At 41.8% G+C, this 17,991-nt stretch overlaps 1 protein-coding gene across 1 annotated transcript in view; it reads left to right on the top strand.

Moving 5' to 3' along the window:
- The window catches only part of lrpprc (leucine-rich pentatricopeptide repeat containing), a 187,398-nt gene that overhangs the window by 40,459 nt on the left and 128,948 nt on the right, over positions 1-17,991 (top strand). The window contains exons 7-10 of the mRNA XM_070889342.1: positions 158-284; positions 11,500-11,644; positions 13,245-13,402; positions 14,450-14,555. Of these exons, the coding sequence (XP_070745443.1) occupies positions 158-284; positions 11,500-11,644; positions 13,245-13,402; positions 14,450-14,555 (536 nt within the window). The remainder of the gene's footprint in view (positions 1-157; positions 285-11,499; positions 11,645-13,244; positions 13,403-14,449; positions 14,556-17,991) is intronic.

Genomic DNA, 17,991 nt, shown 5'->3' with positions numbered 1-17,991 from the left:
AAATACATTTTTGAGCATTGGATATCTCCATTGTTGAATCTAAACTGAATAGGACACTTGCTGCATGAATCAACTGATGCAGCTGGCAGAACTCTGCATTTTCTACACACTTCATTTTATCTGTCTCTGTGTTTTAATTCGTAAACTTCTATTTCAGTGACATGGAAAGTGCAGAGGGCATTCTAACTGTGATGAGAGGTGCAGGAATTGAGCCTGGCCCAGATACCTATGTTGCCCTGCTGAATGCATATGCTGAAAAGGGAGATATTGAGAACATGAAACAGGTACAAAACTGGGCATCAGCTGTTGCTTTTATTCAAGTCAAACTTAATTGCAATAGATTGAACAGAATACTGTTTATATTGAAACATTATGTAAAATTCATAGGGTGTCCTTAGAATGTAATTAGTTTTGTGTGAAAATCCTAAAAACTCAGGAGCACTGCGTGAATGTGGTAATGTTTTTGATCTTGAGCATAAACTTTTTGTTTTACTTGTAATGCTTAATCATTTGTTGAAATGCAGACATGCCATAATTTTGAAGTAGCCTCTTTTTCAAAAGTATTAAAAGACCCAAGATACAGACTCGCTGCTGTCAGGGTCTTTAAGTGAAAACATGCCGAGAAGCTGCTTTCAGAGTGGTGGACAATTTTATAGGCATGAGTCTTTGAAGTACAGTTAAAGGATGGTGGTGTTTCGGAAGGAATATTTTCCAATTGTAGCAGAGATGCGTAGCATTGGCAAGATGCAGCGTAATTCTCAATTTTCATAGCCTCAGCCAATGACTCTGGCCCCAAATATCTGAAGAAATCATCCTACTGCACCACTTGAAACTTTCTGTCACCCAAATCAGCTGATTGTCGATAAGTGCAGAATTATGGGCTGTTTCCTGCAGTGCATCCATGCTCGTAAATTAGATTGACACTGATGAGACTCATTTTACATCGCATCCCCCTAACAGTAACTACACTGTTGGATGGAGTATAAATCAAGAAATAATGGAGGCTTGTAATAAAGGAACGGCAATAATCATGGGCGATTTTAACCTTTATATTGATTGGACAAAGCAAATTGGCCAAGAAAGCCTTGAGGAAACATAGAAACATAGAAAAATAGGTGCAGGAGTAAGCCATTCGGCCCTTTGAGCCTGCACCACCATTCAATAAGATCATGGCTGATCATTCACCTCAGTACCCCTTCTCTGCTTTCTCTCCATATCCCTTGATCCCTTTAGCTGTAAGGGACATATCCAACTCCCTCTTGAATATATCTAACAAACTGGCATCAACAACACTCTGCAGAAGAGAATTCCACAGGTTAACAAGGAAGAGTGTGTATCCGGGATAGTTTCATTGAACAGTCCGTTGCAGAACCAACCAGGAAGCAGGCTATCTTAGATCTGGTACTGTGTAATGAGACAGGATTAATAAATGATCTCGTAGCAAAGGATCCTCTAAGAATGAGTGACTATAACATGGTTGAATCTCAAATTCAGTTGGAGGGTGAGAAAGTTGGTTCTCAAACCAGTGTCCTAAGCTTAAATAAAGGTATGAAGGCAGAAACATAGAAACATAGACAATAGGTGCAGGAGTAGGCCATTCGGCTCTTCGAATCTGCACCACCATTCAATAAGATCATGGCTGATCATTCACCTCAGTACCCCTTTCCTGCTTTCTCTCCATACCCCTTGATCCCTTCAGCCGTAAGGGCCATATCTAACTCCCTCTTGAATATATCCAATGAACTGGCATCAACAACTCTCTGCGGTAGGGAATTCCACAGGTTAACAACTCTCTGAGTGAAGACGAAGCAAAGAGTAGGAGTAAATGGGTACTTTTCAGAATGGCAGGCAGTGACTAGTGGGGTACCGCACGGTTCTGTGCTGGGGCCCCAGCTGTTTACACTGTACATTAATGATTTAGATGAGGGGATTAAATGTAGTATCTCCAAATTTGCGGATGACACTAAGTTGGGTGGCAGTGTGAGCTGCGAGGAGGATGCTGTGAGGCTGCAGAGCGACTTGGATAGGTTAGGTGAGTGGGCAAATGCATGGCAGATGAAGTATAATGTGGATAAATGTGAGGTTATCCACTTTGGTGGTAAAAACAGAGAGACAGACTATTACCTGAATGGTGACAGATTAGGAAAAGGGGAGGTGCAAAGAGACCTGGGTGTCATGGTACATCAGTCATTGAAGGTTGGCATTGCAGGTGCAGCAGGCGGTTAAGAAAGCAAATGGCATGTTGGCCTTCATAGCAAGGGGATTTGAGTACAGGGGCAGGGAGGTGTTGCTACAGTTGTACAGGGCATTGGTGAGGCCACACCTGGAGTATTGTGTACAGTTTTGTTCTCCTAACCTGAGGAAGGACATTCTTGCTATTGAGGGAGTGCAGCGAAGGTTCACCAGACTGATTCCCGGGATGGCGGGACTGACCTATCAAGAAAGACTGGATCAACTGGGCTTGTATTCACTGGAGTTCAGAAGAATGAGAGGGGACCTCATAGAAACATTTAAAATTCTGACGGGTTTAGACAGGTTAGATGCAGGAAGAATGTTCCCAATGTTGGGGAAGTCCAGAACCAGAGGTCACAGTCTAAGGATAAGGGGTAAGCCATTTAGCACCGAGATGCGGAGGAACTTCTTCACCCAGAGAGTGGTGAACCTGTGGAATTCTCTACCACAGAAAGTTGTTGAGGCCAATTCACTAAATATATTCAAAAATGAGTTAGATGAGGTCCTTACTACTAGGGGGATCAAGGGGTATGGCGAGAAAGCAGGAATGAGGTACTGAAGTTGAATGTTCAGCCATGAACTCATTGAATGGTGGTGCAGGCTAGAAGGGCCGAATGGCCTACTCCTGCACCTATTTTCTATGTTTCTATGTTTCTATGTTTCCTCATCTCAGTCCTAAATGGCTTACCCCTTATCCTTAGACTGTGTCCTCTGGTTCTGGACTTCCCCAACATTGGGAACATTCTTCCTGCATCTAACCTGTCCAGTCCCATCAGAATGTTATATGTTTCTATGAGATCCCCTCTCATCCTTCTAAACTCCAGTAAATACAGACCCAGTTGATCCAGTCTCTCCTCATATGTCAGTCCTGCCATCCCGGGAATCAGTCTGGTGAACCTTCGCTGCACTCCCTCAATAACAAGAATGTCCTTCCTCAGATTAGGAGACCAAAACTGAACATAATATTCCAGGTGAGGCCTCACCAAGGCCCTGTACAAATGCAGGAAGACCTCCCTGCTCTTATACTCAAATCCCCTAGCTATGAAGGCCAGCATACCATTTCCCTTCTTTACCGCTTGCTGTACCTGCATGCCAACTTTCAATGACTGATGTACCATGACATCCAGGTCTCGTTGCACCTCCCCTTTTCCTAATCTGCCGTCATTCAGATAATATTCTGCCTTTGTGTTTTTGCCCCCAAAGTGGATTACCTCACATTTATCCACATTATACTGCATCTGCCATGCATTTGCCCACTCACCTAACCTGTCCAAGGCACCCTGCAGCCTCTTAGTGTCCTCCTCACAGCTCACACCGCCACCCAGCTGAGTGTCTGCCAATCAGTTCTCTATCCACATCAGTACATTGCCCCCAATACCACGTGTTTTAATTTTGCACACCAATCTCTTGTGTGGGACCTTGTCAAAAGTCATTTGAAAGTCCAAATACACCACATCCACTGGTTCTCCCTTGTCCACTCTACTCGTTACATCCTTATAAAATTCCAGATTTGTCAAGCATGATTTCCCTTTCATAAATCCATGCTGACTTGGACCGATCCTGTTACTGCTTTCCAAATGCGTTGTTATTTCATCTTTAATAATTGATTCCATCATTTTCCCCACTACTGATGTCAGGCTATAACCCGTCTATAATTACCTGTTTTTAATTGGCTAGAATAGACTAGCAGAGGATACTTAAAGGGTTGATGGTGGATAAGCAATGGCAAACATTTAAAGATCACATGGATGAACTTCAGCAATTGTACATCCCTGTCTGGAGTAAAAATAAAACTGCGAAGGTGGCGCAATCATGGCTAACAAGGGAAATTAAGGATAGTGTTAAAACCAAGGAAGAGGCATATAAATTGGCTCGAAAAAGCAACAAACCTGAGGACTGGGAGAAATTTAGAATTCAGCAGAGGAGGACTAAGGGTTTAATTAAGAAAGGGAAAATAGAGTACGAGAGGAAGCATGCAGGGAACATAAAAACTGACTGCAAAAGCTTCTATAAATATGTGAAGAGAAAAAGATTAGTAAAGAAAAATGTAGGTCCCTTGCAGTTGGATTCAGGTGAATTTATATGAGGAACAAAGAAATGGCAGACCAATTGAACCAATACTTTGGGTTCTGTCTTCACAAAGGAAGATACAATAACCTTCCGAATGTACATGGGGACAGTGGGTCTAGTGAGAATGAGGAACTGAAAGATATCCTTATTAGGCGGGAAATTGTGTTAGGGAAATTGATGGGATTAAAGGCCGATAAATCCCCGGGTCCTGATAGTCTGCATCCCAGAGTACTTAAGGAAGTGGCCCTAGAAATAGTGGATGCATTGGTGATCATTTTCCAACAATCTATCGACTCTGAATCAGTTCCTATGGATTGGAGGGTAGCTAATGTAACGCCACTTTTTAAAAAAGGAGGGAGAGAGAAAGCGGGTAATTATAGACTGGTTAGCCTGACATCAGTAGTGGGGAAAATGTTGGAATCAATCATTAAGGATGAAATAACAGCCCATTTGGACAGCAGTGATGGGATCGGACTGAGTCAGCATGGATTTATGAAAGGGAAATCATGCTTGATGAATCTTCTGGAATTTTTTGAGGATGTAACTAGTAGAGTGGACAAGGTAGAACCAGTGGATGTGGTGTATTTGGACTTTCAAAAGGCTTTTGACAAGGTCCCGCACAAGAGATTGGTGTACAAAATCAAAGTGCTTGGTATTGGGGGTAATGTACTGACATGGATAGAGAACTGGTTGGCAGACAGGAAGCAGAGAGTCGGAATAAACGGGTCCTTTTCACAATGGCAGGCAGTTACTAGTGGGGTGCCGCAGGGCTCAGTGCTTGGACCCCAGCTCTTTATAATATACATTAACGATTTGGATGAAGGAATAGAGTGTAATATCTCCAAATTTGCGGATGACACTAAACTGGGTGGCAGTGTGAGCTGTGAGGAGGACGCTCAGAGGCTGCAGGGTGACTTGGACAGATTAGGTGGGTGGGCAAATACATGGCAGATGCAGTATAATGTGGATAAATGTGAGGTTAGCCATTTTGGGGGCAAAAACACGAAGGCAGAATATTATCTGAATGGCGGCAGACTAGAAAAAGGGGAGGTGCAATGAGACCTGGGTGTCATGGTACATCAGTCACTGAAAGTGGGCACGCAGGTACAGCTGGTGGTAAAGAAGTCAAATGGTATGTTGGCCTTCATAGCTAGGGGATTTGAATATCGGAGCAGGGAGGTCTTACTGCAGCTGTACAGGGCCTTAATGAGGCCTCACCTGGAATATTGTGTTCAGTTTTGCTCTCCTAGTCTGAGGAAGGACGTTCTTGCTATTGAGGGAGTGCAGCGAAGGTTCACCAGACTGATTCCAGGGATGGCTGGGCTGTCATATGAGGAGAGACTGGATCAACTGGGCCTTTATTCACTGGCGTTTAGAAGGATGAGAGGGGATCTCTGATATAAGATTCTGATGGGACTGGACAGGTTTGATGTGGGAAGAATGTTCTCGGTGTTGGGGAAGTCCAGAACCAGGGGACATAGTCTTAGGATAAGGGGTAGGCCATTTAGGACTGAGATGAGGAGAAACTTCTTCACTCAGAGAGTTGTTGACCTGTGGAATTCCCTGCCGCAGAGAGTTGTTGATGCCAGTTCATTAGATATATTCAAGAGAGAGTTAGATATGGCCCTTTCGGTTAAGGGGTATGGAGGGAAAGCAGGGAAGGGGTACTGAAGGGATGATCAGCCATGATCTTATTGAATGGTGGTGCAGGCTCGAAGGGCCGAATGGCCTACTCCTGCACCTATTTTCTATGTTTCTATGTTTTCTCTCTCCCTCCTATTTTAAAAAGTGGTGTTACATTAGCTACCCTCCAGTCCATAGGAACTGATCCAGAGTCGATAGACTGTTGGAAAATGATCATCAATGGATCCACTATTTCTAGGTCCACTTCCTTAAGTACTCTGGGATGCAGACTATCAGGCCCTGCGGATTTATTGCCCTTCAATCCCATCAATTTCCCTAACACAATTTCCCACCTAATAAGGATTTCCTTCAATTCCTCCTTCTTACTGGACCCTCGGTCCCCTAGTATTTCCAGAAGCTTATTTGTATCTTCCTTCATGAAGACAGAACCAAAGTATTTGTTCAACTGGATTGCCAGTTCTTTGTTCCCCATTTTAAATTCACCTGAATCTGACTGCAAGGGACCTACGTTTGTCTTCACTAATCTTTTTCTCTTCACATATCTATAGAAGCTTCCTCTCATACTCTTATTTCCCCCCTCCTAATTAAACCCTTTGTCCTCCTCTGCTGAATTCTAAATTTCTCCCAGAAATTTAGACGGCAGAATTGGCTAAAGTGGCCTGGGAAAATTGATGAGCAGTGGCAGACATTTAAGGAGATATTTCATAACTTGCAACAAAAATATATCTCGATGAGAAGGAAAGACTGTAAGAGAAGGGATAACCATCCGTGGCTAACTAAGGAAATAAGGGATGGTATCAAATTGAAAACAAGGGCAGACAATGTGGCCAAGACTAGTGGGAGGCCAGAGGATTGGGAAACTTTTAAAAGCCATTAAAGAACGAATAAATAAATAATAAAGAGAGGGAAGGTAGATTATGAAAGTAAACTAGCATGAAATATAAAAACATAGTAAGAGTTTCTGCAGGTACATAAAAAGGAAAAGAGTGGCAAAAGTAAATGTTAGTCCCCTAGAGGATGAGACTGGGGAACAGGGAAATGGCAGAGACATTTTGAACAAATATTTTGTATCGGTCTTCACGGTAGAAGACACTAAAAACATCCCAATCGTGGATAATCAAGGGGCTATGGGGAGAGAGGAACTATCACTAATAAAGTAGTACTCAGTAATATAATGGGACTAAAGGCAGACAAGTCCCCTGGATCTGATGGCTGACATCTTCGGGTCTTAAAACAAGTAGCTGCTGAGATAGTGGAATGCATTGGTTGTAATCTACCAAAATTCCCTGGATTCTAGGGTGGTCTCAGCGGATTGGAAAACCGCAAATGTAACGTTCCTATTTAAAAAAGGAGGCAGACAAAAAGCAGGAAACTATAGACCAGTTAGCCTATCACCTGTCATTGGGAAAATGCTGGAGTCCATTATTAAGGACACAGTAGCATGACATTTGGAAAAGCATAATTCAATCAAATAAAGTCAGCATGGTTTTATGAAAGGGAAATCATGTTTGACAAATTTGCTGGAGTTCTTTGAGGATGTATCGAGCAGGGTGGATAAGGCGGCACTAGTGGATGTGGTGTATTTGGATTTCCAGAAGGTATTCGATAAGGTGCCACATAAAAGGTTACTGCACGAGATAAAAGTTCATGGGGATGGGGGTAATATATTAGCATGGATAGAGGATTGGCTAACTAACAGAAAATAGAGAGTCGGGATAAATGGGTCATTTTCCTGTTGGCAAACAGTAACTAGTGGGGTGCCGCAGGGATCAGTGCTGGGTCCTCAACTATTTACAATCTATATTAATGACTTGGATGAAGGGACCGAGTGTAATGTAGCCAAGTTTGCTGATGATACAAAAATGGGTGGGAAGCAAATTGTGAGGAGGACATAAAAAAATCTGCAAAGTGATATAGAAAGGCTACGTGATTGGGCAAAAATTTGGCAGATGGAGTATAATGTGGGAAAATGTGAATTTATCCACTTTGTCAGAAAAAATAGAAAAGCAAATTATAATTTAAATGGAGAAAAATTGTAAGGTGCTGCAGTACCGAGGTACCTGGGGGTCCTTGTGCATGAAACACTAAAAGGTAGTGTTTCATGCAGGTAAAGCAAGTAATCAGGAAGGCAAATGGAACGTTGGCCTTTATTGCAAGGGTGGTAAGAGTATAAAAGCAGAGAAGTCCTGCTACAACTTTACTGGGTATTGGTGAGGCCACACCTAGAGTACTGCGTACAGTTTTGGTCTCTCTAATTAAGGAAGGATATACTTGCATTGGAGGCTGTTCAGAGAAGGTTCATAAGGTTGATTCTGGAGATGAGGGGGTTAACTGATGAAGATAGGTTGAGTAGGTTGGGCCTATACACATTGGAATTCAGAAAAATGAGAGGTGATCTTATTGAAACATAAGAAAATGAGGGGGCTCGACAAGGTGTATGCAGAGAGGATATTTCCACTCATCGGGGAAACTAAAACTAGGGTACATTGTCCCAGAATAAAGGGCCACCCATTTAAAACTGAGATGAGGAAGAATTTCTTAGCGGGTTGTAAATCTATGGAATTCTCTGCCCCAGAGAGCCATGGAGGCTAGGTCATTGAATATATTTAAGGCGGAGATAGATAGATTTTTGAACGATAAAGAAATAAAGGGTTATGGGGAGCGGGCAGTGAAATGGATTTGAGGTCAAGATCAGATCAGCCATGATTTTATTAAATGGCGTAGCAGGCTCGAGGGGCCAGATGGCCTACTCCTGGTCCTATTTTTTATGCTCTCGTGTTCTTTCAGCCAACAAAGTGAAGAGACTGTAACTCGGTCAGTTCAGGTTAGGTTCCTGCTGCGCTGCCTCAGTCCCACTTTGTGCAACTCTCTAAATGTATTCATTAATGCAGAATCAAGCCTGGTTCTTACTGTGGCATTTTAATTATTTTGGTTAGGAGTGAATTCTCTGTCCATCCCCCATAGGGAGGAAAGGAAGGAACTTGGTTGACAAATCACTTTGGATTGCAATACACATCTAGAACCTGGTCACACAGTGCAACAATAGCAGAGGTTTAGGCGCGGTTGCGAGAGAAAAGGGTTGTGCAGATTTGTGGGGTGGGCAATAGTGGTAAAGAAAAGGGGTAGACAGATGAGAAATTGAATGTCAGCTGAGGCTCTTTCCATATGAAACTCTCATTCCTTCGTTAGTAAGGGCTCAAAATTGGCCAGGAGTTGCTCCGTTTCTTTTTGGAGCAACTTGATTTTTCTGGAGTATCTTAAAAATCCCCAATTTGCACATTGAATTTGCGCCAGTGTAAGTGAGTTTGTTAGGATTTTTTTTTCAAAAGGGGAGATTACCAGCCATCTATGCCCATTTTGGCCATTTAGCCCACTTTGGCCAGCTAATAGTTACTCCAAATTAACTTAGGCCAGCGTATTTGGCTGCTTGTGAAAACCCTTGCGGAGAGTTAAGAGAGTAGGTACATCAGAGGCCAGCAGAACTTAGTGACTTGACTAAAGAATGTGAATAGGATCAAACAGCTTTCCGGGGCATCATATGACAAACTTCGCAAAGTCAATTTACTATACAACAGAAGCATTTCTGGAAGTTTCAACTACAAAAATAAAAGAAGTAAAAGATAGTTGAATTAAATTGCCCTAATCTCACAACTAACTTAAACAACCATTTGTTTGCAATGATTATACTGGGCCAAAATTGAGTCCATATTATCTAAATAAAGTCTACTTCAATAAATAAGATATTCTCTTAGTATACCTACAATAGCACCAGGTAAATAGGCTTGTCAAATGGTCACCACTATTCACAAGAGACAAAACATATTTACATAAGTTTTTCAAAATATCCAAATAGAAAATAGAAGCAAGTCCTACCCAACCTTCATCTTCAGCCCGGAAAGGCAGCGGGTCGGCCTGTGTGGTAGGCCACTCAGCCTGGGATAGGGGCGAGACGCACCAGCAGCCGGTATGATGATGATGATGATGATCGGGTCCCACACTGCAGCATGCACACGGAGAGGCTGGGAGCAGAGCTACTGCGCATTTGTGCACATTCCTGTCAGAAAAATTTGGCATTGGGGTACCAGCGGGACAAGGGTTAAAGTGCTGGTTCCTGCACCGATCTATAAGGAGGTAAAAGGCCTCCTTCAGCCTTGTACATTCCAGTACCAAGGCTCCAGAAGTTATTAATTCAATAATATTCCGACAGGATACGATGTGAGAACCTAAACAGACATTGATAAGACCTTGCGAAGAGGCTCGAGGCAGACCCACGGGCACCAAGGAGAATCAACAAATTCTGACCTAATGAAGTCATTCTAGTCATGGCCTAAGGTGGTCACGAGGGTCTTGGCCTGTCAATCCAAAGTAGCACTGATAAGGTAGTTCAATTAGAGAAGTAGCACTAATAAGGTAGTCCAATTAGAGATCTCGGGAGATCTTATCTAGGAAACGGAGGGGTTTTTGAAATGTATAAAAGTTGTATGATTGTGCTGTTCAGGGAGCATCTCCACTCACAGGCGGCTGTGATGAGACGTGTTCCCCGACGTTCGTAATTAAAGATAGTTATACCTTGCCATCCGTCTCTGTCTGCTAACTTCGAGAACTGCTACTCGGGTTGGGGCGAGCGTTGACTCTCTATATCAGGGGGCCCGCTCGTGGGAGGAGAAACCTTCCAGTTTCCCCTTACACTCCAACGCAGACGTCCCGGCACTGTTTTCAGCGCGGGCGCTGGCTCCGTCCCCGACCCGACTGGCCATGCTGCGCGAAGACCCGGGAGAGGCCGGAAAGCGGCCAAGGTGGGGACCGATTTTTTTCGGAGCACTTTTCAACGCAGACAAGCGGTGCATCTCTGGTGAGTGCGGCGAAAAAAGGGTGAGCCAATTTTGAACCCTATAACACTTAACTTCAGCCACAGAAAATATCATAATTTGCCTTAAATGCAGACATTCTGTGATATCGATGCCTTTTTGTTTTAAAAATGTAAAAAACAGAGTACTGAAATTGTTTTCAGCATAATGAAGTGACAAGCTTCTCCTATAAAATACAATGAGATTTTCTGTAACCTCAAGTGATGAAATTAATTTGTATGAAGTAAAATATTTGTACACATTTTGAAAAATCAATTGGTGCAGGATTTCTAGTACAGTGTTTAGTTAGTGGTTAGCCCACGGTTCGGAAGAAGTGAAAGAGCTCAGATTTTCAAACATAATTCTTTTGTGTTTTCCTTAAAAGAGCGGGTTAGTGTTTTAAAAATGCCCTTAAATTCAAGTTACAAAATGTATGTAAACCACAGAAAATATGATGGTTTTTCTCCAAAATTATTTTCTTCTGCTCAGATTTTGATTCCATAGATGCTATATTTTGAGGATACCTGATTAGTAATTGGTAGGTTTACAGCATAAAAGAACTGATTGTGACAAGTTGGGCATAAAGGAAGAGATTAAAAGGTGTTGAAGGAATAAAACAATTTCTCTTTTAGCACTGCCTTAAGATATTTGTGTGATTTGAATCTAAAGCCTATTTTTGTGTGGTTAATCTTTCCCTTGTTGATAGACACTGGAGAAAGTTGAAAAGACAGATGCCAGCCTGATGGACAGGGACTTGATGCAAATTATCTTCAGCCTGGCCAAGTCTGGCTATCCACAATATGTTCAGGATATTGTGGAGCGGATGAGACATGACAGGGGATATGTACCAGGCAAGTTCCACACTAGTAGTGCATATCTATGGTGATCAGTTGTGATTCTTCAAACCTTACTTACCTTAAAATAATTGACTGGGAATTGACTTAGAGTACATTAAACATTTTCAATTTTTTTTTAAAGTTTAAAAGTCAAAACAAATTTTCTTTCTATTTGAGTGGATGAAAAGTGCCATCCGTTCCTGGTCATTCTTTTTCTCTTGCCATTTTCCCCATGATGATCCTGCAAAATCTAGTAAAATATATCTTCTTGGGAAAGGCTAAAAGTGAATTTTAGACAAAAAACCTTTCTCCGGTGCTTGAGACGTCATTGCTAAATCACCAGCTTTTTGTTATTTAAGTATTCGGGAAGTGTGATCTACCGAATTACCGTTGTAAATGTTTATAAAGAGAGATGCAAAGAAAAACTGCTAAAGTTCAAAATGTACAAAAGTTCATCAGCTTCTGAAAGAGAAGTTATCTGACTGCATTTCTATTTCTATTGTAAAATGGAAGTATTTGTGTTCTTTCTGACATCTTGGTAATATCCCTTGGTTGCCCTGTTTCATTCTTTAGATTTGTGCACTGGAGACAACTTAGAAGCTCAGAATTTGTGTAGAACTCCTTCATGAGACATTAAGTTCTGCTTTACTGACAATGAATGGAACCGTGGATTTTGGAAAACACACTCCATTCATAATTTTTCATGCGAGAGCAAATTCTACACAAAATGTCTGTTTCCAGATTCTTTCAGCAGTTCTGAAGTATTAAACAAGACAAGAAATAATGATGCAAGTGAATATTCCAGATATCTTGAGTCATAGCATTTAGGATTATGGGACAATTTAGCAGACTTTCTTTTGAGATTTTCCTCTTGTAATTTATAACAGCCGAAGGTTTAGAGTGCATTTAATTTGCCATATTCTGAAAATAAACTGAAATTTTAACTCTACACATTTTTGGTTTTTTTGCTGTAGTTCTTGATCTATTTTTAAAATTGCTTATGAAATCCTGTTTGTTAAGAGGGCCTTTAACATTGGCACATTCACAACTCCTTCCCAGGGCTAGTCTCTGATTAAAGGTTTCTTGCCAGATGGGAAGAGTAAGCCACCTTCCTATAGGAAGGGTACATTGTCCTCACCCCTAGCAGCTAAATTAAAAGTAGTACTGATATTTGGCTTGGAAGAGGAGCAGGTTGTTTGGGCTCTTCTGGGCAAGGAAATTGAAGTTGAGAGGGATGTGTGGGAAGGAAACAAACTTTTTTAAAACATTGGCGACTGAAACATGACAGGTTTTGCAATTGTATGGGGATATATAATGAATAAAGGTTCACTGATTTGAATGAGATTTTGTTCTTTTTGTTGTAAGATACAATTAATGTTTATGAACAAGATTGCTGGATTGTAATACTTTCCATTTTTAATAACTGCTTATATGAAATTAACTAAACATAAATAGCGGAGCAGACTTTTCATCTCTACATTGGTTATGTTTAAATGTTCAATAAAGAATTTCTGTTTTATGAAACAGATGTGTGCTTCATAATTACAACTTAATTGGTTGTAATTGAACAATTGTCGCGGCACAGCTTATTTTTCTAACTTGTTCATTGTTACAGATGCAATGAACCTATGCTTGAGCCTGATTACACAAGGTTTGGAAGAAACTGCTTTCCAGGTGTTGAAAACCTTTCCCACATTTCAGCCTGAGAACCAAAATGGAGATTCATTAGATCTTGGCAATTTCTTCATCCGCCACTGTATTAACCTAGACATGGTAAGACAGAGCAACTTGGTGATAATCCCATAATAATATGGTGCCAAATCAAAATTCTCAATGTTGTCACTAAGCTTATTTAGTAGTAAATAAGGGATAAAAATTATACTCAAGGCAATACATGTTAATGCTATGCTTATGTTACATTCTTAATTCACCACCTCAAAATGCTCCCTTTGCAACCAGTACCATTAGTATTTCATTCGAGTGACACAGAGCCCAAACGACTCTCTCCACCGACCACTCCATTTTCCTCTGGGACTGCCTTAACATGCTATTTTTTTACTTGTCCCCTTATAGTCAGCACAACACCAGCAATGTATTTTTTCTCCTTCTGCAATTTTATCTCCAGAGTACCCCGAGGTTCCATTCTTCATTCCTTCTTCTCCCTTGTTTACATGTTGCTCCTCCATGATATTTTCATTGGCATTTTGTCAGTTCCATATGCATGCTAGTGGCATCCAGCTCAATTTCTCCCATCACACCCCTGACTCCGTGACCATCTCTGTGTTGTTGGACTGTGTGTCCAATATCAAGACATGGATGACCTCCTCATATTGAGCATTAGGAAGACCCAAAGCCAGCTTGGTCGGCCCAGCCTTGTGCACTGAGCCCTTGACCCTGAATTGACCTGCCTGTCTGGCTGAACCAGACAATACAAAATCTTGGTCTTCAGGTAACTGAACTGTACCCTTGGAATACTTTCCCTGAACCCATTCACTTGCTACTTCTGTCCCCAACTTTAAACCCCTCCACAAAACCTTGCTTTTAAACCAAACATTTCTCCTAACTATTCTACTGCTTCCTGTTTATTTCTGCTCTATAATATGCCTTTGGACATTTGCTATGTTAGGCTTGCTATATAAATCCAAATTGTTAGAAGGGTACAAGTGTTAATTCTTCTGCTTGATGCTTTTCACAGTTAAGTGTATGGCATAAAAAAATTTCACCTCACTGAAATCCTAGTAACTGGTTCTATTTGTGGTAAGGATGCTTATTTATTTTTTATGAAAAAATTGATTTCTACTTTTTCCCCTTGTATTCTAGCCATTGGACAAGCTGTGTCACTTCTGTGAGGGACTAAAGGGGGCCAATCTGCATGCGACTCCTTTCCAGTTTGCCCTTTACTGTGCTCTGGATGCCAAAAAAACTGGTATGTAAAACTTGAAGTTTGGGAGACGTTAAAGAGCATTGATCATTTCTGACACCGCCTTTCATCCTAGACTTGGTGAATTTTAAAATTCTGAACCTTTAAGGGGATGGGATTTCCAAAGTCCTGAATGTGGAAGTTAAGAACTGGAGCGTAAGGATGAAATTTGTTTCTGCTTTTTTAAAAATCTCCAACTCAAAATCTCCTTTACTATGATAGATTGCCTTCTATAACTAGAAGGGAACTATTTAGGTTGCTATTACTAAAGTTTTGTCAAAGGACATAATCTTGCCAACCAATCTTAATGCTTCAGCATACTGCACAGTGTACTGATAGGATAAAAGTATTATGCAAAGAAGAAACTACTACAATCAAACTGTTCCCAATTCCTCCTCTTCGCATTTACATCAAATTACTCAGCTCATTGAGGCCAAAACTGCAATTTGAATGTATTTATATGAATTCAGTTTGCACAGAAGCACAAAGAATAGCTTCACGAGTGTACTTAATATATGAGAAAGATTTAGATCAGCCGTCAAGAATTTTAAAGTATCTTCTTCAAAGAGAGTTTTTCTTCATCCAGTAAACTGCAGGAGTTCCAGATATATTAGTATGTGGAAATAGCGGCATCCCTATTATTCCCACGGAGCCCAGCATTGCCTTTGACATAACTGAACTGAGAAATAACCCAACAGTCTGCAATGTTTGCAGGGCTACGGGGAAAGGGCGGGGAGTGGGACTAACTGAAGTGCTCTTGCAGAGAGCCGGCACAGGCTTTACGGGCCAAATGGCTTCCTTCTGTGATGTAACATTCTAGGATTCTAATATATAACTGGGATAAATAGGCCTCTGAGCACAGAGTTGTTAATTGAGCCATGTTAAATGCAGACTTTGTGAGATTCATTGCAATGCAATGTTAGCGATTATAAGTAGTAACTACCTTAACTAAATGTCATTGCTTCTCTTCAATTCACATGAGGCTAAATTCATAGGACGGAAAGAAAATGTTTAGTTTGGGTGGGGGGCGGGGAACGTTGCTCGTGCTGTTGGGGAGGATTTAAATTAATTTGGCAGGGGGATTGGCACCAGGATGTAGCATTAGAAAGAAGAAACAAGGTGCTCAAAGGATTGGGAGAGACAGAGATAGCATTGCAGTAAGAAATAGTATGGTATTAGGTGGGGTCAGACAAAGAGAGCATACAAGAAGGTACAAGATAGGTTTTACAGTGCATGTGTGTAAATGCACGAAGCGTGGTGAATAAAGTTGGTGAGCTGCAGGTGCAAATAGCCACATGGGAATATGATATCGTGGCTCAAAAAAGGGCAGGGTTGGGTGCGAAATATTGCTGGATATAAAGTGTTCAGGAAAGATTGGGAAGGAAAGAAAGGAGGTGGGGTGACAGTATCGATTTAAGGAGAATATTACAGTACTGGAGAGAGGATGTCCTGGAGAGGTCAAGGACAGAATCTATTTGGTTCGAGTTAAGAAACAATAGAGGTGGCATTACAATACTCGGTGTATTCTATAGGATCCCAACTAGTTGAAAGGATATAGAGGAGCAAATTTGTAGGGAAATTAGAGAGGTGCAAGAAGTATAGAGTAGTGATAATGGGGGACTTCAACTATCCTAATATAGACTTGGATAGCAATTGTGTAAAGGGCAGAGAGGGGAAGAATTTCTGAAGTATGTTCAAGAGAACTTTCTTGATCAGTGCATTTCTGGCCCAACGAGAAAGGAAATATTGCTTGGTCTGGTTCTGGGCAAAGAGGTGGAGCAAGTGTCAATCGGGCAACATTTAGGGAGCAGTGGTCATAGTATCATCAGGTTTAGATTGGCTATAGAAAAAGACCAGGAGCAATCTAGAGTAAAAATACTTAATTGGAGGGGGGGCGATTTCAGTAGGTTGAGAATGGATCTGGTGCAGGTAAATTGGAATCAAAGATTGGCAGGCAAAACTGTAGTAGAATAATGGGCTGCCTTTAAAGAGAAGATGGTTTGGATACAGTCGAGCTACATTCCCACGAGGGGGAAAGGTAGGGCAACCAAAACCAGAGCTCCCTGGATGACAAAAGAGAGAGTAAGCTGAAGCAGAAAAAGGGGACGTATGACAGATATCAGTTTGAGAATACAAGTGAGAGCCAGGCTGAATATAGAAAGTTCAAAGGGGAAGTGAAAAAGGAAATACGAGGGGCAAAGAGAGAGAATGAGAATAAGACTGGCAGCTAACATAAAGGGAATCCAAAAGCCTTCTATAATCATATAAATAGTAAACGGGTAGTAAGAGGAGGGGTGGGGACGATTAGGAACCAAAATTCAGACCTCGCATGGAGGCAGAGTACTTGCATCTGTTTTTACAGAGGTAGAAGATGCTGCCACAGTCATGGTGAAAGAGTAGGTAGTTGAGATAGAAACATAGAAAATAGGTGCAGGAGTAGGCCATTCGGCCCTTCGAGCCTGCACCACCATTCAATGTGATCATGGCTGATCATGCATTTCAGTACCCCATTCCTGCTTTCTCTCCATACCCCTTGATCCCTTTAGCCATGAGAGCCACATCTAACTCCTTTTTGAATATATCTAACAAACTGGCCCCAACAACTTTCTGTGGTAGAGAATTCCACATGCCCACAACTCTCTGAGTAAAGAAGTTTCTCCTCATCTCGGTCCTAAATGGCTTACTTAGACTGTGACCCCAGGTTCTGGACTTCCCCAACATTGGGAACATTCTTCCTGCATCTAACCTGTCCAATCCCGTCAGAATTTTATGTTTCTATGAGATCACCTCTCATTCTTCCAAATTCCATTTAATACCTAGTCGATCCAGTCTTTCTTCAAATGTCAGTCCTGCCATCCCGGGAATCAGTCTGATGAACCTTCGCTGCACTCCCTCAAAAGCAAGAATGTCCTTCCTCAGATTAGGAGACCAAAACTGATGCGTCCTTACTATACAGTATAAATGCACATGAGGCCCATACTTGAGAGAAGGTCACTCTGTGACCAGTAACCTTTATTAGCCAGCACTGAAGTGATGAAGGTTGGCGGAGCTTCCCCTTTTATACCTCAAAGTCCAGGTTAGGAGTGTCTCCCACAAGTTCACCACCAAGTGGTCAGTGTTCTCACGGTGTACAACTTAGGTCAGTTTATACATCGGTTACAATGACAGTTGAATACATGACATCACCCCCCCCCCCCCCCCCCCCCCCAAAGTCTTATTGGGATCACAGGTTAAGTCTCTCTGGTGGTTTACGTTCCCTTGTAGAGCGCCTGAATTGGGGCTCCGGTTGTTGGGCGCTGACCTGAGTGTCTGCTGTTTGCGGTGCCTCAGGCCTGTCCGGACTGCCCACAGTGACTGGGCTCTCCTCCGTTTGGTTCCGGTGTTCGGTCATCTTTGGAGGAGTTAACTCTACATCGTGTTCTTCCTGTGCTTCTTCTATGGG

This window comes from Pristiophorus japonicus, chromosome 9 (assembly GCF_044704955.1).
Source record: "Pristiophorus japonicus isolate sPriJap1 chromosome 9, sPriJap1.hap1, whole genome shotgun sequence".
Classification (NCBI taxonomy): Eukaryota; Metazoa; Chordata; class Chondrichthyes; family Pristiophoridae; genus Pristiophorus; species Pristiophorus japonicus.
The sequence above is the reverse complement of the archived record's forward strand: the minus strand, read 5'-3'. Positions and strand labels throughout refer to the sequence as shown.